A 24,384-nucleotide genomic window follows, 5' to 3' on the forward strand; every position below is an offset into this window, starting at 1 on the left:
TTATTAAATCCAGCAAAACATTTTATTTTCATATCCATGAGTTCTTAAGGACAACCCTTTAGACAAGGACAATCACTTTACGCAGTCTTGTTTTATTTAAACTGAAGCGGCTGCTCTAGTATATTTTTTACATAAACAAAACGGAAAACACAAACAAATACATTGAGTGAATGTTTTTAAGATGCCGTAAGTATTGTCCCTGCTGTCCCACAGCTACCGGTAATGTTCGGACCAGGTGGTCTAAGCATGATAACGGCGTTGTTAGTCATCAGACGCAGTCAGGAGAGCGCCGCCGAAATACGATGCATAAGACCGATATATATGTGGGCTATCAGTCTCCACCCACACCTCCTCGTCCTTGTTGAAGTGGGCGACGACTACAGCAGATGCAGCGCCGGTGTTACTGAACGTGGCGTCGGCATGTGCGACACCAGCTCCAATTATGACGTTCCCGGACTTCTTGATGAAGACGTTGATATAACTGCTTAACTCAAATATCTGCATCTGCGTCCAGAACATGTAGGATCCGTTGACCGGTGCTGTGAACACCCCTGTAGTGCTGTTGTAGCCGGAGCCAGCGTTGTAGAGGACGGTGCGGAAGGTCAAGGTCGTGGCGGCTGCTGGGTTTGTTGGCTTGTATACATGGAACGCAACATCCCTGGTGGCCAAGACTGAATAAAAACATGAAGTATAAATCTTGTCTAAATACAAGTTGAGATTCTGCATTCAGTAGAATCGGCAAGTTCAAACGATACATTTCGGTTGTTTAACATCGCAATACTCTACATGGAGGACGATTTAAGAAAGGCACATGGCTGAATTCTTACTATGATACTAAATATTTTAAACACATCAATATAACTGGTGTTCAATGTTTTAATAAACAATATTGAGGAATATTTGAAATAAAGTGGAATTGTTCCTAACCGAACAGGTTTCAAGTGAAATGGTACTATAGATTATAGTATTATATACGTAAATGGTCGCGAGTGGACGTCGTGTGCTTGCTTGTTTGTTTGTTCGTTCGTTAGTTATTTAACGTATTTTGGTTTGTTGTTTAACGCTGCACTCAGCAATATTGCAGCTATATGAGAGGGGCCTGTAAATAATCGAGTCTGGGCCAGACAATCCAGTGGTTGTCACCATGGGCATCGATCCACGCAATTGGGATCGATGACATGCATCAACCAAGTCAGCGAGCCTGACCATCCGATCCCGTTAGTCGCCTCTTACGGCAAGCATAGTCGCCTTTTACGGCAAGCATGGGTTGCTGAAGACCTATTCTACCCCGGATCTTCACGGGTCGGACGTTGTGTTCGAGCGTGGACGTAAGTTGTTGTGAATGTGGCATCATGGACTTAACTGGATGTGACTGAACACAATGTGAGTCGCAGTGCGAGTGGAAAGTGTTGCTACTGTTACCTGATTTGGTTTTAGTTAGTTCTGACCTTACAACGCTAAGTTCTTTTGATGATGCGAGTAGTGTTGCATTGAGGGCAGCCATGTCATCTCTCAGAGAGGAAAGTTCAGCAGTGACTGCCTGTTGTTGTATCTTGCTGGTCCACAGCTCTGACTGAGTTGTCTGTAGATCTGTCTTTGTAGACCGAAGTTCAGTCTGTAGATCGTTCTTCATTGAGAGTAGATCCGCCTTAAGCTGACCGTTACTTGTCTGAAGACTCGTCAGTGTCTGCTCCAGCCTGGCCATGTGACTGAGGATGCTTGATAGGTACGTATGATTGCTGCCATCTGGTTTTGTTGCGGACAAACTTTGGCCAACAAGACATCCTGGCAGAAGTAGGATACACAGTAGCAAGGACACTGCCATTATACCTGTGGATTTGGCGTGATGTGACCAGTGTCTGGCCAACAACAACTGTGGGTTTCTCACATACAATTGTGACCTTTCCCTATCTCATCGATCATGTTGAGATAAGCATGTCAAAGTTCAGTTCAGCAAGTATATTTACCAGGATTATTTTACATACACAAAAAATGGTCTTCCAATTACAATATTATATTTTTCAAAACAGGTTACAAATTGTGTCTTTTCTCTTCGTGTTCATTGCTTACTCAAAACATCATGGCATCTTTCAGACCTCTGCGTTATACCTCACTGTTGTACAAAACTGGGATGACACGATCATAATAATGACTGGTAAAGTACTCTTTGTGTATTCTCCCTCTGGATATGATCGCTGTAACATTCTGTAATGTTTCATGTGCTGTCATTACGATAATGCAACTTCGTTTAGGGCGGTGCTAGGATTCAGAATGTATCACAATCGATGATAAGAAGGTATATAATGATTATATATGAGCCAAAGGTATAGTGAATTATCAAAAGATATCTTTACGATAAGTTGACTTCCTGTAATTTCAAACCAAATAAGTGAGTGAGTGAGTATGGTTTTACGCCGCTTTTAGCAATATTCAAGCAATATCACGGCGGTGGACACCAGAAATGGGTTTCACACAATGTACCCATGTCGGGAATCGAACCCGGGTCTTCGGCGAGACGAGCGAACGCTTAACCACTAGGCTACCCGGCCGCCCCTTAACCAAGTAAGAAAGACGTTATTTCACTCGAGGGAAATAGATTGAATCATTATTTCGAAAAAACATTCTGATATATTATAGTGTTTTGATGCGATAAATATACAAATAGAGTCACACGGCAGTTACTTCATTTAATGAGATCTTAACATCAATGAGAGCCTACTCGTTCAATAAACAATTGTTTCATGTTCGCGATACGGTTACATGGTTCATGCGTGCACGACGCTGTGACAGATCTATTATTCTATTAATGTAAATACCATGGTTAATCATCCCAATTTAAACAGGTCCACCTGAATGCCATACCGATATAATTATAAACTAGCTATTCGTAGGTCAGGTTATTTAATGTTCGTAGTGTAAAATTTACAACTCTATAGAAACAATAGTGAAATTCTCCAGATATGGGGGCAAACTATAGATTGGTTGGTTTGGTTGGTTGATTTTTTGTTTAACGCCGCACTCAGCAATATTCCAGCTATATGACGGCGGTCTGTAAAGAATCGAGTCTGGGCCAGACAATCCAGTGATTAATAACATGGGCATCGATCCACGCAATTGGGATCGATGACATGCATCAACCAAGTCAGCGAGCCGGACCACCAGATCCCGTTAGTCGCCTTTTACGACAAGCATAGTCACCTTTTTACGGCAAGCATGGGTTGCTGAAGACCTATTCTACCCCGAATGTTCACGGGTCCCGAACTATAGAAGGGAAGAAGGGTACAATGGAGCGGGTAAACATTCCTGGAGGATTTTGAACGATACCCGGTGACATTCCTTTCATAGCGTTTGGGCGGGAAGAAGTCACTTAAAAGCATAGGATGAAGTATGTACATTCTTCATTTGAAGTGCACTCCTGAATTGGAAATTCTTGTTTGTTCCTGTGTTGACACTTGGAATGGAATGACATTTTTTAGTATCGCTCAGTCACAAGCTGACGTTCCACAAGCAAGGGTGATGATGATGATGATGATGATGATGATGATGATGATGGATCATCTCTGTATGGATTCTGTGTCCCGTAAGTCGACTGTATCACAGGACTTGAGTTAATTTGAAAGAAGGCGTTCAAGGATTGTCCGAGATAAATGAACCAGGCGTCGGAAGATATGGCACATGCTGGATTCGTGAATCGTGCTGATAGCTGCCATTGCTGTAAATGTGACATTCGTCTGAGGATGGGACGCCACTCTCGCAGTGTGGGTACAGGCGTAATCGTGCTGAAACTCTTGGTTGCGGCGACGTTCCAAATGAGCTATGAGGCGTGTTGTCTCAAGACTTGACCTATGTACCGAGCTGCCGTGACACCATTGCCTCTCCCTGGACCGATGTTCTGGAAGACCACAGGGCCGACCCTCTGTGCAAGACCAATTCTACTCACACCATGATGCTCAGACCACCCCACGTGTCTCTCTCTCAACAAAGCAAGCATCCGAATAACGGTTATCACGGACGGCGTCGCCAGACTCTCTCTCTGCCATCTGCTGTTGAGATACAGTAACGGCTCTCGTCTGAGAAGAGGACTGCTGGTGGCACCAATGCTGGTGCTGTGTTGCCCACTGAAGACGGTTCCGGCAATGACGTGGTGTCAGAATGGGTCCTCGATGTGGCCTGGGACAGTGGAGGTGTCTGCTTGTTAATCGTCGACGCACTGTGTCCGCACTAATGTGTCGCTGGTGTGTCCCAATGGTCTGTCGAGCAGCAGTTTCCGCGGCAGTAACAAAGCCATCTTGAAGATGCTGTCGCACGTGGACAGTCATCTGTAGTGTTGGTTGTCTGGCACCGTTGCTGGAGCCTGTATATTGTCCTTACGTGGACTTGAAATGCATCGGCTACTTGCCGGTCGGTTTGTCCAGCTTGCCATCATCCAAGGGCTTGGTGTTGCTGATTTCTTGTCAATCTTGGCATATGATAGCAATTCATTAAGGAATGAATGTTATCCGATCTGGGTGGATTTTTGTAGGGCTAGAAATGGGGGAAAGCATGTGCATTTCAATTTGCACGGAACTCATATACATTGAGTTACCATGGCCGTTGCCGTGATGCGTTTGGGTTGACATTTCTTTTACTGTTCAGTATATTTGAACTGACGATAAGACGCATAGGTCATTCATTGGATAGCTCATTCGATTTCTCGTCGTCTTGCTGGAAGATCGGACAGGTTTGGAGTGCAAATCACACCTATCATGGCCACTTTGACAACAGACAATTACGTATGTTTCTGCTCAAAACCATCGCCATTTAGCCAGCATTGTCCAATTCCTATTGATATTGATGGCGCCACGTTTACTTTACTTACATGGAACCTGCTGTGGGGCTGATCTCAGGCGGTAGAACTGATCACAAAATACAGTAAACTAGTTGCATTAAAGAAAGTTGCAAATTGTAATACAACTTATATTAGTAACACTAACTAATCAAAACAAAAATTTACTTGTCCTCATAACATGATGATTGACAAGAATAATATTAAACAAGACTCACACCCACCCATAGTGGTAGGTGTTCTGATCCGGGTAGCGTGTTTTCTGGAAGTTGTCCGAGATCTAGGTGTCCTAGAAGTGGACCAGGTGTCAGGTGTCCTAGAAGTGGACTGGGTACCAGATGTCCTAGAAATGGACCGGGTACCAGGTGTCCTAGAAGTGGACTGGGTACCAGATGTCCTAGAAGTGAACCGGGTACCAGGTGTCCTAGAAGTGGACTGGGTACCAGGTGTCCTAGAAGTGGACCGGGTACCAGGTGTCCTAGAAGTGGACCGGGAACCAGATGTCCTAGAAGTGGACCGGGTACCAGGTGTCCTAGAAGTGGACCGGGTACCAGGTGTCCTAGAAGTGGACCGGGTACCAGGAGTCCTAGAAGTGGACCGGGTACCAGGTGTCCTAGAAGTGGACCGGGTACCAGGTGTCCTAGAAGTGGACCGGGTACCAGGTGTCCTAGAAGTGGTCCAGGTCACATGGTGGGCTACCGGGTTGTGGTGCTGGTGGTGGTATGGCTTCCTAACAGGGAGTTGACAGTAGTGTCATGTAGTTCTGGAAACAATAAAAATGTGAACCACAGATAATAAGCGTTAAGTTGTTGCATATAATTGTGGTTAAAATATTCAAGGACATTTCCAGCCTTGGCTTGACATGTGTAACCTTAGTCTACACTTTGGTATTATTATCAATGATATTTAGAAGCCTTAAAATGTATTTTGAAGGCCATATACTGTTACTTACTCGAACTCTTCGTTCATTATCCAGAAGGCGCCTACAGGTAGCCGCTCCTCCGTCAACCACATTCAGGATCGGGAAGAGTTTCATCGGCACAGGAAGATGAGTTGATGATCCTTGGACCTTGATTGTCGTCACATTTTTATACAATGGATGTCGAATATGCTGCCATTCCTCCTCTGATGGAGGACAGTTTATGGTGAGCCATCGATGTTTGCAATGCCTGCTTTGATACAGGCCTACTCATAGTTCGAGCATCGTAAAGCGATGAATACAGCCACCGACATCCTCGGATGTATACCAGTGAACTTAGAGAGATTGAAGTTCCCACTAAGTTCAAAGGTCAAAACAAACTCAACACATCGCCTTACATTATATTACAGAGTGATCATTAACCCTTTACGGAGCTGTGTTCGAGTACTTCGAATGATCACCAACTCGGCGGGTAAACTTCATTCTTTTTGGTACAGTTAAAAGGAGAGGATAGTAAAACGTCTTTTCCCTTAAAATAGGGTTATTCTAAGTCATCAGTATTCTCACGGGTTTCATCGAATCACAAACACATTTCAGAGTAGATAAAGGACAAAAGTCACACGGGAAACATCATTTGAATTTACTAACATTTCATTGAAAACATAATGTTGTCAATATCTCGTATAAAATTATAGTATCTTAAAGTATGCTAATGTCATCACGTTTATCGAGTTATCTCAACCAAGTATGTGAATACAATTGTATATAACAGCAGTTGTCACTGGTCACACTGTACAATATTTATTCCATCCACATGAAACAGACAAACGGTGATTTCAATTATATGCAACAAAAATACTTTGACAGCATGACATACTTACAATTTGATTTGTTTCTATTTACACACATAAGTCAACATTCGAAACCAAGTTGAGTTCATTATTATTTTTAGTATACGTGTGTTTTCTTCTCCGTGGTCAATATGTTGACACGCAGCCATTCTACAGTTTCGTATTTGAGTCTATAGATCTCATGAGTTTCGGGCGCTTCGGACCCCAAAAAGTCATTCGCATCTGTTAAGATGCCAGCGTGATTTAACTTTCCTATCACGTCGTCGAAATACCATGCGACCTCGCTCGCCACACTTGAAGTCTTGCTGCGTAGGGGATTTTTAAATCCAGGGCTTTCTATCTCGGTCGCTGATACTCGTGAGACCCGTGAAGATCCGGGGTAGAATAGGTCTTCAGCAACCCATGCTTGCCGTAAAAGGTGACTATGCTTGTCGTAAAAGGCGACTAACGGGATCGGGTGGTCAGGCTTGCTGACTTGGTTGATGTATGTCATCGATCCCAATTGCGTGAATCGATGCTCGTGATATTAATCACTGGATTGTCTGGTCCAGACTCGATTATTTACAGACCCTCGTCATATAGCTGGAATATTGCTGAGTGCGGCGTTAACAACAAACCAACCAACCATGGTAGGTGACCACACGTTTACACCACGTGCTCCTGGACAGCGATACACCATAGGCTATCTTATCTTCCTGGCAACTCTGTGTATTTCAGAGTTGACCAGTAGTTAGTCTGTCCAGAGAAAGAAAATACACTTATTATTCCTGTTTTGACAAACAAGGTAATTATTGTGTGCAGGGACTAATAACCCTAATTTGAATTGTAAATAATCCATCGGGTAGTCCAGTCGCAGCCCATCACTGCAATGATGTGTAATTAGTTAGACGTCAGTTAATAAGTAATGATTCGTCACATTAAAATAAATGATGTGTTCAATATTCTTCAAGTTGATGGAACTACTAACCTAAAGTTGAATTGTAAATTATCCATCGGGTAGTGCAGTCGCAGCCCATCACTGCGATGATGTGCAATTAGTCAGATTTCAGTTAATAAGTAATGATTCGCCATGTAAACATATATGATGTGTTCAATATTCTATGGTCAGGTAACTAAGAACCCAAAGTTAAATTGTAAATAATCCATCGTTTCCATTCCAGCATATTGATGTTTGAGAAGTATGTTTGTAAGGTAAGACAATTGAGACAACGGTCGTTGTCAAAGGATCCAATCGTCCTGCCCTGATGATTGTGATAATGATCCGAGTCGGAACATTCAGAACCCACCAGGAGACGAGTGAAGGATGCTGCTGTCTGCTCGGGAGATGATATTCATCGTGTGTTGTATATGGGTCCAAGGTATGTAGAACATTTGGTCCTTGTTTCAGTTTGAGTGTTGACCATGACGTAATATATATATATATATATATATATATATACTACTCAAAAGAAGTTAAGGATCACCCGATTCTTTCATATTGGTAAAGTTAATCTGCCATGGCATGAGAGATGAACTACAGTAATATGAAAGAATCAGGTGATCCTTAACTTCTTTTGAGTAGTATATGTGTCGTACAATTAAACTGACTGTTGTACTCCAAACAAAATCTTACCCAAGCTAATTACGACCAGTAGGAAACGATTTAATATGTGTGCTTGTGTATGTGGAAGAATGGAAGGAAGAAACATATACTACTGGATAACGTTTCTCATGCCTAGAAACTACCCTGTCAGTTTGAGGATAACGTATTTAGATAATATATAAACACAATACACAGTTACAATACAATGTTAACTGGTGTTCCTTCAAAATGCCTCATTGTAGTCCGTTTTGTTTTTTACAAGTCACTGTGTTATCTATACTGAACCGCAAAAGAAACGTCACCATGGATAGATATATAAGAAACCTCATTTGTCCGAACACTGTAAACATACTTGGGGACATATTAAACAGATGAAACTTGGCATAACTGATCATCAAGGTTGGAATTAAGGTGCCCATTGTTCGTAAAATGAAACACAACACTTATCTCTGCGAAAATGGCATCACAAGTCTGTATCTCGTGTGTCCGTCATGTGCATTGATGACTGCCGTGCAACGTCCACACATGGAATGGATGAGGCAGGTGATGAAGGCCATAGGCACTTGAGCCCACACTCCGAGGAACGCCTGACGCCGTTCAGCTACAGTTGTCGGCCTTGGTCGGACGTCATTCAGACGTCTTTGAATCTCGTCCTAAGGGTACTCAATGGGATATAAATCCGGACTGAGGGCAGGCCACTGCATGGTTCTGATGCCATTCTGCTGGAGGAAGTCTCTCGTTGCTCTTGCAGTTTTGGCACGGGCGTTAGACTTGACCAATGTACCAAGCTGCTGTGACACCATTGCCTCTCCCTGGACCGATGTTCTGGAAGACCACAGGGCCGACCCTCTGTACAAGACCAATTCCATCCCACACCATGATGCTGAGACCACCCCACATGTCTCTCTCAACAACACAAGCATCCGAATAACGTTCACCACGGACGGCGTCTCTGCCATTTGCTGCTGAGATACAGTAACGGCGATCGTCTGAGAAGAGGACTCTTCTCATCTACTGGTGGCGCCAATGCTGATTCTGTGTTGCCCAGTGAAGACGGTCCCGGCAACGACGTGGTGCCAGAATGGGTCCTCAGTGTGGCCTGTGACAGTGGAGGTGTCTGCTTGTCAATCGTCGACGCACGGTGTCCGCACTAATGTATCACTGGTGTGTCCCCATGGCCTGTCGAGCAGTTTCCGCAGCAGTAATAAAGCGATGTTGAAGATGCTGTCGCACAATCTGACAATCCTACGTGGACGGTCAACTGTAGTGTTGGTGGTCTGGTACCGTTGCTGGAATCTGTATATGGTCCTTATGTGAACTTGAAATGCATTGTTTGTCCAGCTTGCAATCGTCGCATTGCATTGGTGTCGCTGATTTCTTGTCAGTCTTGGCATGTTGTAACAATTCAATAACCAATGAATGTCATCCGATCTGGGTGGATTTTTTGTAGGGCAAGAAATAGGGGAACTCATGTGCATTCCAATTTACACGGAACTCGTGCATCGGGCTACCATGTCCGTTGCCATGATGCGTTTGTGCGATTGGTTTTATGTCATCTGCTTTTTTTATCATCACATTTCATGTTACAAGACAAGGTAATGTTACGTTTTAGAAACTTTGTCAAAACTTAACCAGATATTTAATGACAACGTTTCATGCAATGCTACTTGGGGTGACGTTGCTTTTGCGGTTCAGTATAAAATAACTAGTTAAAAATAGGCCTTGATATCAATAATTTCATGCGGGCACCAACGTCCTATTAAAGAATAGTGGTGCCTCCGTTGAACTACCTACATATACCATAACAATTTTAAACCAAACTGTTGCACTCTCTGTTATCACCAGCGCTGTCACGTGTCCTTCATAGGGATATTCTCCAAAAGGACTCTTATTCCATGCTCAAAATACTACTGATCATCTCTGCTACCCCATGCACGTCTAGTATTTTTATTTATGCTCAGGCAAAGATGTATTTACAGAGAAACGTTTCAATGAGAGTTTACATGATAAGTCAGTGCAACATGAGTATGATTCACAATGGTCACAATGGTCCTTGCTTCCTTTTGGACAGTGTTCCAGTTGTGAAGTAAACATGTCCTCCATGAAATCCGATATCACCTTCAGTCTGAATATCTCCGCATGAAAGGTGACTAAGCTAGATGTATTTTCCTTGTATTGCAACTCGTCTTTCCAGGGGAGATTCATAAAAAATAACAATTATTCCTTCAGATCGGCTTCATGTCAAGGCAGAGAATATCATGTTACGAAAAACCAGCCGCCTCAGTTCTACTTTCAAATGGAAATCTGGTGGCAAAGATTATTATTACCACTCCTACTATGCCAATGATGGCAGCAAGATCAGCTGGCCAGCCAGAAGTGGTTTTCAGCCAGGCCCCTTCTGGCAGGGAGACTTGCAAGGGTTCTACACAGTACATAACATCACAATCACCAGCGACGACCATACTGAATTTGGTGAGCCGATATATGTATCCAAATTAATATAATACCAACCCCTATATGAAATGAACATGTCCAGTGTTAACAATCTTTCAAGAATCACATTTACTGGGGACATAATGTTTCAGAAAACTATGCATTTCTAAAATCCTACATTAGGCGACCGATTTACGTTGCATGCGTCAAGACAACATCTGCTCAAATCATATCATATGTAACTCATTATGCATAAACATTCCAGTATTTTTATGAATGAAGTATTTATGTTGTCTTGGGACTGAAGAGCTCACAATAAGATGTGAAGTCATAATCTATTAATTTGATGAACCAACTGTTTAGTTGTACATAATACATATTGTTTCAATTCCGCAGCTTCAGAAATCAGAGATGCGTACATTGGTGTATCGTCAGTTGACATCAAGTGCCCGGATGACGACGTGACCTGGTGTGGTCAATGGCCGACAGGTACATTACCTAAAAAAACCTTGACCTTCAGCTGTTCCCACGTGCAGCCTGTGAGATTCGTGAGGGTCTGGAGAAACATCACAGGCTACCTGACTGTCCAGGAGGTCGAGGTTGAGGGCACTCCGAAAAGAACAAGGGGTAACTATTGGATTGTGTATAATACTATACATGGGGATTTAATAAATATACATGATATGTGTTTATGCCAGCATGATTATACGTGCCTTACTCGACCACCCATCCTCCCAAACACCCTCCCATGATATATATAATCCATTATACACTCCGGGAAGGACAATGGGTAACTGTTGGATCTTGACTGATGTCATGGCTATAGATTACATCACGGCAGAAAGCCCAAGTGGTGCTGGATTACATAAATAGCAATATTTGTCTGTGACTTTCATGAACAATCAGGGCGGTCGGGTATCCTAGTGGTTAAAGCGTTCGCTCGTCACGCCGAAGACCTGGGTTCGATTCCCGACATGGGTACAATGTGTGAAGCCCATTTCTGGTGTCCCCCGTCGTGATATTGCTGGAATATTGCTAAAAGCGGCGTAAAACCATGCTCACTCACTCACTCAAGCACAATCATAACGTTCCTCACTCGACCACCTGCCCTCGCACTCTCCATCTCAGTATAAACACAAATATATCATATACTATGAATATGCCTACTCATTCACTCGCTCACAAACTAACAGGCGCACTTCTACAGTTATTGCACACGACCTAGATGTTTATTTGTCTTCCGCTATATCTGAGGATCTGTCGCAATAACACTGCAGTGTGTTGTAAATGAATGTTCCTAACACATCTCAATGCTCCTGTTCAGCTCTGTCAGTGAGACAGTTCTTATAGATTTTGCACATTTCTATATTTTAGCCGCCAAGTACAACAAGAGTCTGAACAAGAAGCTGCACACACCTCAGACGTCAGTGTATGCCATGTCAGCCACTGACTGTGGTTTCAAGTGTTACAAGACCCAGCCTTGCCTCGGTTTCAGCTACAATCCATCTGCTGATCCATCCTGTCTACTTGCGACATCAACAAAAACGACAACAGCCACCGACTGGGTTACGTACTCCATCACTGACTGCTCCAACCACATCACTTGTGATCTGACTGATCAGTTCAAATAATTACCAATCATTACTCGATTTCTAGTTCTAGTACCCGTACCAGCTTTTGATGTACCCTCGCACATGCCATTTCCAGCAACATTTCAAAGAACGGCAAACGACTCTTGTTCAGAAGTTGTTTGATCAAGGTTGCAACATCCAAGGCCTTCGGAATCTTGTACAATGTTTTATGGTAGACATGCAGAGGACATTTCCAAATATGACACATCAGTGACAAGAATGATGTCCGATTCAATTCCTTATTTAGGCTTGTACATTATGTCCCCGTGCTTTTTCATGTGAACAGTTGGCATGTCGTTGCATGGCTTTGTGACGGGTACCACCGGTGGGGTAGGATACGCCCACCCTTTGGCGAACACCTGGCATCATCACTATTTCACAGGGCGGTCGGGTAGCCTCGTGGTTAAAGCGTTCGCTCGTCACGTCGAAGACTCGGGTTCGATTCCCGACATTTCTGGTGTCCCCTGCCGTGATATTGCTGGAATATTGATAAAATGACTCATAAACACATGCTCATGAAATAATCGGAATCATTCAATTGAACACGCTCTTGGCAGAGCTTTGGTCGCTTTACTATTGTTATTGTAATGGAATGTTGATGTACTCCTGTCATAAATACACAAAATAACAGCCTTTACGAAATCCTGGCATTGATTTTTTACTAATAAACTGTACAGAAGCGAAATAAGGTGAAACAGAGCATAACGTCACTTTCAATATTGTGTATGTGTGTGCGTGCGCGCGCGCGTGAGTGTGTGTGCGCGCGTGCGTGCGTGCGTGCGTGCGTGCGTGCGTGCGTGCGTGTGTTAGTCCATTGAGATGCTATGCTGCCGTTTAACATGAATACATCACCCAGACACAGTTTCCTGAGTCCGAGCCGACCAGTCCTTGTTTTAGCCCCTTTATGCCGAGCGCTAGTCAGGGTAACAACAAGTGCCATCATTTTACGTCTTTTGGAATGACGCGGCTGGGGATCGAACCCCCTCTATAGGCGGACCACAGAGGCGGTCTTACAGAAGCGAACCAACCAAACATTATCTATGCAGATGGATAGAACGTCCTTGATGTGAATGCATATAGTTAACTGTAGCGTTTAAGTTTAACTTCATTAGTTTAAATTGATTATCTCGAAAAGTTGGGTGAAACACTTGCTATTGCTTCACGCTATAACACAGAATCGTTGATTGAATGTAACAAGTCGAAGTATGAAGATTCAAAAATATGTTTCGGATTACCACTTTACACTTGGCTCGGATATCCCGAGTCCAGGAACGGCAGTAAAATATGCAAAACGTAAAGAATTCTCAGTTTCTGTGTGTAGTAGTATAGGGTGCGTACTGTCTTTTCGTTATGCTTCGAAAATCTCAGCATACACCTTACACGTCACATTTTGCATGAGATCAACCTCGATGAACCTTCACTTCAGGATTGAAGTTGTATTTGTTGACGTTCATCAGCTGATGAAGACAGTGGAGCAGGTGAGTGAGTGAGTGAGTGAGTGAGTGAGTGAGTTGGGTTTACACCGCTTTTACCACTATCCCAGTCATATCACGGCGTGTCAGCTTAATGTGGGAGGAAAGCCCGGAGTGATGCAGGTCTCAGACGTTTACCACTTCGGTGAAACCCATGAGCACGGGTATGTTGCTGACATACCTAGAAACATAATCGGGGCGAACCGGGATTCGAACCCACAATCATAGGTTTCTGGCGTGTCCAAGGGACGCAACTCTGCAAAGCGAATCGCGGCGCCTTAGACGACCCGTGCCCCCGGCGCAGGTGAGCAAATTCCATGATTTGCTCACGTGAGACGCTGTCTTCAGCAGCTGATGAATGTCAACAAATACAACTTCAATCCTTATATTGACAGATACATAAATCACAACAAAACAATTTGTACTAGCTGCCCAGGGTAGTGGTTGTACTGTGTGAACACTTGTATCGTCTGTTGTACTAGTTGCTCAGGGTAGTGGTTGTACTGTGTGAACACTTGTATCGTCTGTTGTACTAGCTGCTCAGGGTAGTGGTTGTACTGTGTGAACACTTGTATCGTCTGTTGTACTAGCTGCTCAGGGTAGTGGTTGTACTGTGTGAACACTTGTATCGTCTGTTGTACTAGCTGCTCAGGGTAGTGGTTGTACTGTGTGAACACTTGTATCGTCTGTTGTACTAGTTGCTCAGGGTAGTGGTTGTACTGTGTGAACACTTGTATTGTCTGTTGTACTAGCTGCTCAGGGTAGTGGTTGTACTGTGTGAACACTTGTATCGTCTGTTGTACTAGCTGCTCAGGGTAGTGGTTGTACTGTGTGAACACTTGTATTTTCTGTTGTACTAGCTGCTCAGGGTAGAGGTTGTACTGTGTGAACACTTGTATCGTCTGTTGTACTAGCTGCTCAGGGTAGTGGTTGTACTGTGTGAACACTTGTATCGTCTGTTGTACTAGCTGCTCAGGGTAGAGGTTGTACTGTGTGAACACTTGTATTGTCTGTTGTACTAGCTGCTCAGGGTAGTGGTTGTACTGTGTGAACACTTGTATCGTCTGTTGTACTAGCTGCTCAGGGTAGAGGTTGTACTGTGTGAACACTTGTATTTTCTGTTGTACTAGCTGCTCAGGGTAGAGGTTGTACTGTGTGAACACTTGTATTGTCTGTTGTACTAGCTGCTCAGGGTAGTGGTTGTACTGTGTGAACACTTGTATTGTCTGTTGTACTAGCTGCTCAGGGTAGAGGTTGTACTGTGTGAACACTTGTATTGTCTTTTGTACTAGTTGCTCAGGGTAGAGGTTGTACTGTGTGAACACTTGTATTGTCTTTTGTACTAGTTGCTCAGGGTAGAGGTTGTACTGTGTGAACACTTGTATTGTCTTTTGTACTAGCTGCTCAGGGTAGAGGTTGTACTGTGTGAACACTTGTATTGTCTTTTGTACTAGTTGCTCAGGGTAGAGGTTGTACTGTGTGAACACTTGTATTGTCTGTTGTACTAGCTGCTCAGGGTAGAGGTTGTACTGTGTGAACACTTGTATTGTCTTTTGTACTAGCTGCTCAGGGTAGAGGTTGTACTGTGTGAACACTTGTATTGTCTTTTGTACTAGTTGCTCAGGGTAGAGGTTGTACTGTGTGAACACTTGTATTGTCTTTTGTACTAGCTGCTCAGGGTAGAGGTTGTACTGTGTGAACACTTGTATTGTCTTTTGTACTAGTTGCTCAGGGTAGAGGTTGTACTGTGTGAACACTTGTATTGTCTTTTGTACTAGCTGCTCAGGGTAGAGGTTGTACTGTGTGAACACTTGTATTGTCTTTTGTACTAGTTGCTCAGGGTAGAGGTTGTACTGTGTGAACACTTGTATCGTCTTTTGTACTAGCTGCTCAGGGTAGTGGTTGTACTGTGTAAACACTTGTATTGTCTGTTGTACTAGCTGCTCAGGGTAGTAGTTGTACTGTGTGAACACTTGTATCGTCTATTGTACTAGCTGCTCAGGGTAGAGGTTGTACTGTGTGAACACTTGTATTGTCTGTTGTACTAGTTGCTCAGGGTAGAGGTTGTACTGTGTGAACACTTGTATTGTCTGTTGTACTAGCTGCTCAGGGTAGAGGTTGTACTGTGTGAACACTTGTATTGTCTGTTGTACTAGCTGCTCAGGGTAGAGGTTGTACTGTGTGAACACTTGTATCTTATGTTGTACTACGTACTCAAGGTAGTGGTTGTACTGTGTGAACACTTGTATTGTCTGTTGTACTAGCTGCTCAGGGTAGAGGTTGTACTGTGTGAACACTTGTATTGTCTGTTGTACTAGCTGCCCAGGGTAGTGGTTGTACTGTGTGAACACTCGTTTGAGGTGGTTTAGTTCAGTGGTAAGATGTTGCTTCCTAGAACAGATGTTGTGAGCTCGTCTCGCTGGGGTTAAGATAATTCTTTTCTTGACTTTAGGTAGACGGTGGGAGGCATAATGAAGGTTTTGATCTGTGTGGGTTGGCTGCCGATAGACAATACAGAACACCACTTAAAAATTCAGAAATCTCCCGTCAACAACCTGCACCCTTTGTGAAACAGACCTGAAAAAACATGACGCCCAGGGGTGTGTCTACTTCTTACCTAATGTCTTATCCCAAATCTTACATGTATATATTCCTTTCATCAACATAGATGAAATCCAAACATTCGTTAATCCACTGTTTTTGTGTAATCAGGTGGGCTTCAAGGTGGAGAGTATTGATTTTCTCACAGTTCCCTGTCAATATGAAATAATGTATATTGACACATTGATTAAACATTGATGAAGACATTCCTTGATAGAGAAGAAGGCCGTAACAATCAGCATTATCAATGGTTCCAATCGCCTTGCTGGGATGATTTCGATAACGATCATAGTCAGATTATTCAGAAACTAAACATGGTGTCCTTGTGATTGCCTTGTAATCTCTCTCCTGTAAGCTTCCCCTATGTAGGATCTCGCATCTAGCAAGTCGGAAACACGTGAACCAGGACAATAATATAATAATAAGTCATTTATACTGCGCTAGATGCCATTCACCAAGTTAATGCTCACGGCGCTACATAGTTTTAGAAAATATTGCTAATGAAAGTAGAGTTGATAGTGTTGTCTGAAAAGGTGTGTTTTCAGATGAGTGAGTGAGTGAGTATGGCTTAACGCCACTATTAGCAATATCCAAGCAATATCACGGCGGGGGACACCAGAAATGGGCTTCACACATTGTACCACATGTCGGGAATCGAACCCGGGTCTTCGGCGTGACGAGCGAACGCTTTAACCACTAGGGTCCTTGTTTTCAGATGAGCCTTAAAGGATGAAAGCGATGGCGACAGCTTAAGATCAGATGGTAGTTTGTTCCATAGCGAGGAAGCGCAGAACTGGAAAGATCTCTGACCAAAGGTTTGGAGACGGGTTTCAAGTACGTCATGTGTTGTATACATGCTAATGGAAATTGCTGAGTGCGGCGTTAAACAACAAACAAGCAGACATCCAGCAGATATCCAGCAGACATCCAATAGACACCAAGCAGACACCAAGCAGACACCCAGCAGACACTCAGCAGACATCCAGTAGACATCCAGCAGACATCCAGTAGACACCCAGTAACCATCCAGACAACACCCAGCAGATATCAAGTAGACACCCAGCAGACACCCAGCAGACATCCAGAAGACATCCGACATCTAGTAGACATCCAGTAGACACCAAGCAGACACCCAGCAGACATCCAGAAGACATCCAGTAGACACCCAGCAGACACCCAGCAGACATTCAGTAGACACCCAGCAGACACCTAGCAGACATCCAGCAGACACCCAGCAGACATCCAGCAGACACCCAGCAGACACCCAGCAGACATCCAGAAAACATGCAGTAGACACCCAGCAGACATCCAGCAGACACCCAGCAGACACCAAGCAGACATCCAGTAGACATCCAGCAGACATCAGCAGACACCCAGCAGATATCCAGCAGACATCCAGTAGACACCCAGCAGACATCCAGTAGACACCCAGCAGTCACCCAGCAGACATCCAGTAGACATCCAGTAGACACCCAGCAGACATTCAGCAGACAATCAGCAGACATCCAGCAGACATCCAGCAGACATCCAGTAGACATCCAGCAGACATCCAGGAGACACCCAGCAGACATCCAGTAGACAGCCAGTAGACATCCAGCAGACATCCAGTAGACATCCAGTAGACACCCAGCAGACATCCAGGAGACACCCAGCAGACATCCAGTAGACAGCCAGTAGACAATCAGTAGACACCCAGCAGACACCCAGCAGACATCCAGAAGACATCCAGTAGACACCCAGCAGACACCCAGCAGACATTCAGTAGACACCCAGCAGACACCTAGCAGACATCCAGCAGACACCCAGCAGACATCCAGCAGACACCCAGCAGACACCCAGCAGACATCCAGAAAACATGCAGTAGACACCCAGCAGACATCCAGCAGACATCCAGCAGACACCAAGCAGACATCCAGTAGACATCCAGCAGACATCTAGCAGACACCCAGCAGATAGCTAGCAGACATCCAGTAGACACCCAGCAGACATCCAGTAGACATCCAGCAGACACCCAGCAGACATCCAGTAGACATCCAGTAGACACCCAGCAGACATCCAGCAGACAATCAGCAGACATCCAGCAGACATCCAGCAGACATCCAGTAGACATCCAGCAGACATCCAGGAGACACCCAGCAGACATCCAGTAGACAGCCAGTAGACATCCAGCAGACATCCAGTAGACATCCAGTAGACACCCAGCAGACATCCAGGAGACACCCAGCAGACATCCAGTAGACAGCCAATAGACAATCAGTAGACACCCAGCAGACACCCAGCAGACATCCAGAAGACATCCAGTAGACACCCAGCAGACATCCAGCAGACATTCAGTAGACACCCAGCAGACACCTAGCAGACATCCAGCAGACACCCAGCAGACATCCAGCAGACACCCAGCAGACACCCAGCAGACATCCAGAAAACATGCAGTAGACACCCAGCAGACATCCAGCAGACATCCAGCAGACACCCAGCAGACATCCAGCAGACACCCAGCAGACATCCAGAAGACATGCAGTAGACACCCAGTAGACATCCAGCAGACATCCAGCAACATCCAGTAGACATCCAGTAGACACCCAGCAGACATTCAGCAGACATCCAGTAGACATCCAGCAGACACCCAGCAGACAATCAGCAGACATCCAGTAGACATTCAGCAGACATCCAGTAAACACTCAGCAGACATTCAGCCGTCATCCAGCAGACATCCAGTAGACACCCAGCAGACATATAGTAGACATTCAGCAGACACCCAGCAGACATCCAGTAGACAGCCAGTAGACAATCAGCAGACATCCAGCAGACATCCAGCAGACACCCAGTAGACATCCAGCAGACAATCAGCAGACATCCAGTAGACATCCAGTAGACATCCAGTAGACATTCAGTAGACACCCAGCAGACATCCGGGAGACACCCAGCAGACATCCAGTAAACATTCAGCAGACATCCAGCCGACATGCAGTGGACATCCAGCAGACATTCAGTAGACACCCAGCAGACATCAGCAGACATCCAGTGGACATCCAGTAGACACCCAGCAGACATCCGGCAGACACCCAGTGGACATCCAGCAGACATTCAGTAGACATCCAGCAGACATCCAGCAGACATCCAGCCGGCATCCAGTGGACATCCAGCAGACATTCAGTAGACATCCAGCAGACATCCAGCAGACATCCAGCAGACACCCAGCAGACATCCAGCAGACATCCAGAAGACATGCAGTAGACACCCAGTAGACATCCAGCAGACATCCAGCAGACATCCAGTAGACATCCAGTAGACACCCAGCAGACACCCAGCAGACATTCAGCAGACATCCAGTAGACATTCAGCAGACATTCAGTAGACATCCAGTAGACATTCAGCAGACACCCAGTAGACATCCAGCAGACATCCAGTAGACATCCAGTAGACACCCAGCAGACATCCAGCAGACATCCAGTAGACATCCAGCAGACATCCAGCAGACATCTAGCAGACATCCAGCAGACATCCAGTAGACATCCAGCAGACATCCAGCAGACATCCAGTAGACACCCAGCAGACATTCAGCCGTGATCCTGTAGACACCCAGCTTTGTCAGCACAACCACCGTAATTTCGTTTCGATACATTTCGCTTTTTGTATCTTCCCTTCCCATGACGTCACATCCGATTTTGCAGATGGAGAAATGCGGAAGTGGATGAAATGGCATCTCTGCGGGATGTGAGAGTGGAGGAGACTTTACGAGTTAAAATCGGTGAGATATTCGCTTTTAGTAGACTAAGCAAGTGTGTTGAGTTACTCATCTTAGTGACTGAGCCGTTGTCATTCCGATGTCGACTACCGGTGCCCGCCAACTCCACCCTCTCCAAACCCCACATTTAAATAAAATGCTCACATTAAATGTCATTGTGGTGGATTTTACCACATTTGTCATGTCATTTCTAGGTGTATATCTGCTATACATGCATCTTCACACGCTATTGCTTTGGCAAGTTGCACAGGCTCAAGTACAGCGGCGTCACCTGTTACTCTGTTATTTCATTGACAAAGAATGGAAGCGGTGTTCAAACTTGGCTCAAACTTTGAAATGTCCAGATCAACTCAGATTGTGGGTTGTAGCGGGGATTGTGGAAAATAGGCGTCATCAAACATCATGACACAATATGTTTTGGCTTCTCTAATACTCATTGACTCTACAAGTGATACACTTAAAAGGAGAACTTATGGATGTCATGATAAAGAGGATGACATCCATACATTCTCTTCCATATTTGTTGAGCCAGAGAATTATGTCTCGAATCGTATGTGACAGATACGCTGGACCTATTTGTGACTAGTCCGATTTGTAAAGTGTGACACTGAAAAAAGGCTTTCAGTGAGGATGCAAAGTGAGAGAGTCACCATGCTGACTGATGAGACGGATGGGGATGGTGACATCACTTCCTTACAAAGCTGTCGAGGCAAATATATCCATCAGGGTTATGATAGAATAGGGATGTAACCAGGAAAAAATTAATCACACACTGGATTTATGAGGATGTTCGAGACCATGCTGATGAGCAAAACATGCACAGACACACGCGCACGCACACACACGCGCACGCACACACACGTGCACACGCGCACGCACACACACGCGCACGCACACACACACGCACACACACACGCACGCACACACACGCGCACGCACACATGCACGCAAACATGAACGTGTACATACAAACACGTGACTGAAGCACAAGAGATCAATAAAAACTAATTAGCAATATAATGGGTCAGTGTTTTATCATGTAACAACAATTTTAACCATATTATATATGCACTAGTGCAAGCCATATTAAAAAAAAATCCTATTATATATTTCTACATGTGTGTTTAAATTCTAGTAATTTGTGACTGACTTACTAAGCGAATACACTGCAACATCTGTAAAGAAACTCAGTACACATGATTCGCCATGCCGCCTCCCTCGTCCCAGCATTAGGTGTATTTTGTCATTGTTCCTTAGGCGGGGCCCGGGTGGCCCAGTGGTCTCGAACTCCTTGATTCGAAGGTACTAGTGATTGAATCCGGAATGGGATATTTTTAATGCAGTTATTGGGTACGAGGGACCTAACTTGCTGCCAAATTACAACTACAATAATGACTGATGTATAAGAGCATCATGATCATCAATCTACTGTTTTGGAAACATGACTGGGATGATGTTCGACTGACTGTTTGTTTTGTTGTCTGCAGGTGAAGCCAAGAACCTTTCGACGTCGTCGGTGTCCGGGAGCGGTCGCACCACGGTGTGCACGATACGGATAGACTCAGAGGAGATATACAGGACAGCACCCGTAGAAAAAACACCAAAGTAATTCAATAATTCATACTATGATTCATGATACTGGAGTGGTATGTGGTTTTGTCTGGAAGAAACTGTCCTTGCAGGTTACTATAAGTATTACACACAGTCAGGTTGTGTCTGGAAGAAACTGTCCTTGCAGGTTACTATAAGTATTACACGCAGTCAGGTTGTGTCTGGAAGAAACTGTCCTTGCAGGTTACTATAAGTATTACACACAGTCAGGTTGTGTGTGGAAGAAACTGTCCTTGCAGGTTACTATAAGTATTACACACAGTCAGGTTGTGTGTGGAAGAAACTGTCCTTGCAGGTTACTATAAGTATTACATGCAGTCAGGTTGTGTCTGGAAGAAACTGTCCTTGCAGGTTACTATAAGTATTACACGCAGTCAGGTTGTGTCTGGAAGAAACTGTCCTTGCAGGTTACTATAAGTATTACACACAGTCAGGTTGTGTCTGGGAGAAACAGTCCTTGCAGGTTACTATAAGTATTACACACAGTCAGGTTGCGTGTGGAAGAAACTGTCCTTGCAGGTTACTATAAGTATTACACACAGTCAGGTTGTGTGTCATGGCTAATGGTTATTGCTAGAATATTATTAAAAACAGCTTGAAACTTCACTCACTCACCTATAAACTGTAAATTTGGAATGTTTGGTGCCATGAATTATTACTTGTGGCTAACAATAGCCTTGAATGCATCTGGAAAGTTGTGCCGCCCCTGTTAAGATTACCAAAGATCAAAGCTACTTTTGCATGTGTTGTGTTTGTATACCGGTAAGTAGGGAGTGTCATGCAATGGTAACTCAGTGTCAGCATGGTCAGGCAGTGATGTATTTTTGCTACGTATGCATGTATTTGGTGTTGGAGTGGCGTGTTTATCTAACAGTACAGACTGGCTGGCGTATGTCTGCACCAGTGTTATGTAAGCAACTTGATGAGATTGGCAGGTTTGTCAACTTTTCTCATTGGACTAGTATTGACACTGAGTGACAGTGTGTCATTAAGGTAACACACGATGTGAGGGAGTGTTTATTTAATCATGCACTGCATGATTCGACAATGTGTGTGAGTGAGTAAAAGACATATGCTGCCTTATGTTTGTTTTGTTATTGTTGGTCTAAAATAAATAACTGTGTCATGTTGCTATTGCGAGTATGTCTCACTCACAGTTTTTGATGTACTTTCCTGCTCACAAAACTTTCCAGGTTTATGGCACATGATATATAGTGAGTGAGTGAGTATGATCTTACATCGCTTTAAGCAATATTCCAGTAATATTGCGGCAGGAGACACCAAAAATTGGCTTAACACTTTGTAAACACGTGAGCAATTGAAGCCAGGTCTTTGGCATGACGAGCCACTAGATTGATACACTATATACACATTAGTAACGGGCTTTGGCCTGATTTTCGTATTGCAATAATGATTCACGTATTGTGATATGGACCACAATCATGACAATATTTTACATGCGTTATTTCACCTGAACCTGAACACATAATAAAAAAAACCATATTTATAAGTTTATTATCATGCAGTGTTTTACCTGTATATCAGTAATATCGCCCACCCCTATATATACATGATATATAGAAGAATAACAGGTACTCTTTATATTACCTCCATGTCATAATCTTGAGATGTGATTGGTTCATGGGATCTTGATGAAATACTGCATATCTGACTTGGGAAGGTAATGAATTGGGAGAATAAATCTCTTATCCCAAATAGACCCGTGAAGATCCGGGGTAGAATAGGTCTTCAGCTGTAAGAGGGGACTCTGCTTGTCGTTTAAGGCGACTAACGGGATTGGGTGGTCAGACTCGCTGACTTGGTTGATGCATGTCATCGATCCCAATTGCATGGATCAATGCTCATGATATTAATCACTGGATTGTCTGGTCCAGACTCGATTATTTACAGACCATCATCATATAGCTGGAATATTGCTGAGTGCGGTGTTAAACAACAAACCAACCAACCAACTTATCCCATGTAGATATCAGGCTGCACATGGATTTCTGGGTACAAGATGTGATTGGTATGACGGAAGGCTCATACACTGCTCCTGTACGTCATTTCAGCCCTTTCTATGGAGCAGAGTTTCATGGCGACATCCCCATCAAGTTCCGCTTCCTGTCTTTCTACGTGTGTGACTCTGGCGGCAAAACAGAGAAGGTGAGACTCTAGTAGTCTACTTGGGGTGTATCGACACCTGCTCACAGGCCCATAGTCAGCTTCAAGTACATATACTGTTAGGGCTGGCTGTGTTCTTTCATCTGTAATTTGTTTTGAACCTGAACAAAAATGGACCCATACTTCAAACCTCCCCCGGACATTTTCTACAACTCTGTTCGCCACTTTGATGGACGTTGCTATGGTCACAACACATATAAAAGCACATTTCAAACAGGCAGCTGGTTGCAAATAGTTTCGCCTTTTTGATCTCAGGAATGAAGCTGCTAACTTCTGAATTTCAAAATTCCATTTCGTCTTGTCACTTCTATAAACTTTGCCAACAAGATGAAAGAATGCACGATTTTGTCAAATGCAATATGTACCAGTATTTTCAAGGTGTAGTTTTAGGGCTGGCTATAAAGGTCAATAATCAGAATTATCGCCGATTAGAAGAAATATTAACAATTATCCATATGAAATTGTTGTCATCAATAATAACTTACATGATCTAATGTGATGAAAGAAAGTTAAGATTTACCTAAACA

General features: G+C 44.0%; 4 protein-coding genes across 5 annotated transcripts in view; 2 read left to right on the forward strand and 2 right to left on the reverse strand.

Annotated features, from left to right (window-relative positions):
- Window positions 1–261: 261 nt before the first annotated feature.
- On the reverse strand, window positions 262–1,825 carry LOC139448509 (uncharacterized). Its single transcript, XM_071230068.1, has 2 exons — window positions 1,423–1,825; window positions 262–671 (listed from the first exon to the last, which is right to left on the reverse strand). The coding sequence occupies exons 1-2, from the start codon at window positions 1,823–1,825 to the stop codon at window positions 262–264; spliced, it is 813 nt and encodes a 270-aa protein (XP_071086169.1).
- A 6,073-nt stretch (window positions 1,826–7,898) lies between these two features.
- Window positions 7,899–12,330, forward strand: LOC139447061 (uncharacterized). The gene is made up of 4 exons (XM_071228217.1): window positions 7,899–7,953; window positions 10,407–10,649; window positions 11,007–11,237; window positions 11,985–12,330. The coding sequence occupies exons 1-4, from the start codon at window positions 7,899–7,901 to the stop codon at window positions 12,239–12,241; spliced, it is 786 nt and encodes a 261-aa protein (XP_071084318.1). The 3' UTR covers window positions 12,242–12,330.
- Window positions 12,331–14,117: 1,787 nt separating this feature from the next.
- LOC139447976 (transcription factor SPT20 homolog) lies at window positions 14,118–17,413 on the reverse strand. The gene is made up of 3 exons (XM_071229476.1): window positions 17,273–17,413; window positions 15,705–16,211; window positions 14,118–15,620 (listed from the first exon to the last, which is right to left on the reverse strand). The coding sequence occupies exons 1-3, from the start codon at window positions 17,411–17,413 to the stop codon at window positions 14,118–14,120; spliced, it is 2,151 nt and encodes a 716-aa protein (XP_071085577.1).
- A 2,578-nt stretch (window positions 17,414–19,991) lies between these two features.
- LOC139447649 (ras GTPase-activating protein 3-like) overlaps window positions 19,992–24,384 on the forward strand; it is a 38,379-nt gene continuing 33,986 nt past the window's right edge. For both annotated transcript variants that reach the window (XM_071229070.1, XM_071229071.1), the window contains exons 1-3: window positions 19,992–20,065; window positions 21,550–21,667; window positions 23,746–23,839. In XM_071229070.1, the coding sequence (XP_071085171.1) occupies window positions 20,014–20,065; window positions 21,550–21,667; window positions 23,746–23,839 (264 nt within the window). In that variant the 5' untranslated portion in view covers window positions 19,992–20,013. The remainder of the gene's footprint in view (window positions 20,066–21,549; window positions 21,668–23,745; window positions 23,840–24,384) is intronic.

This window comes from Haliotis cracherodii, unplaced genomic scaffold (genome assembly GCF_022045235.1).
Source record: "Haliotis cracherodii isolate W230 unplaced genomic scaffold, xgHalCrac1.p SCAF_7, whole genome shotgun sequence".
NCBI classification, from domain to species: Eukaryota; Metazoa; Mollusca; class Gastropoda; order Lepetellida; family Haliotidae; genus Haliotis; species Haliotis cracherodii.

Excerpts from the sequence above, each read along its gene's own strand:
- LOC139448509 (XM_071230068.1), bottom strand. The coding sequence starts at position 1,825 with ATGGCAGTGTCCTTGCTACTGTGTATCCTACTTCTGCCAGGATGTCTT. Across the intron at positions 672-1,422 it reads ACTAACTAAAACCAAATCAG|TCTTGGCCACCAGGGATGTT; the intron begins GTAACAGTAGCA and ends GTTTTTATTCAG.
- LOC139447976 (XM_071229476.1), bottom strand. The coding sequence starts at position 17,413 with ATGTCGGATGTCTTCTGGATGTCTGCTGGGTGTCTGCTGGGTGTCTAC. Across the intron at positions 16,212-17,272 it reads CTGCTGAGTGTCTGCTGGGT|CCAACCCACACAGATCAAAA; the intron begins GTCTGCTTGGTG and ends GTCTATCGGCAG. Across the intron at positions 15,621-15,704 it reads ACCTCTACCCTGAGCAGCTA|TACAACCACTACCCTGAGCA; the intron begins GTACAATAGACG and ends GTGTTTACACAG.
- LOC139447061 (XM_071228217.1), top strand. The coding sequence starts at position 7,899 with ATGCTGCTGTCTGCTCGGGAGATGATATTCATCGTGTGTTGTATATGG. Across the intron at positions 10,650-11,006 it reads CGACGACCATACTGAATTTG|CTTCAGAAATCAGAGATGCG; the intron begins GTGAGCCGATAT and ends TCAATTCCGCAG. Across the intron at positions 11,238-11,984 it reads CACTCCGAAAAGAACAAGGG|CCGCCAAGTACAACAAGAGT; the intron begins GTAACTATTGGA and ends TCTATATTTTAG.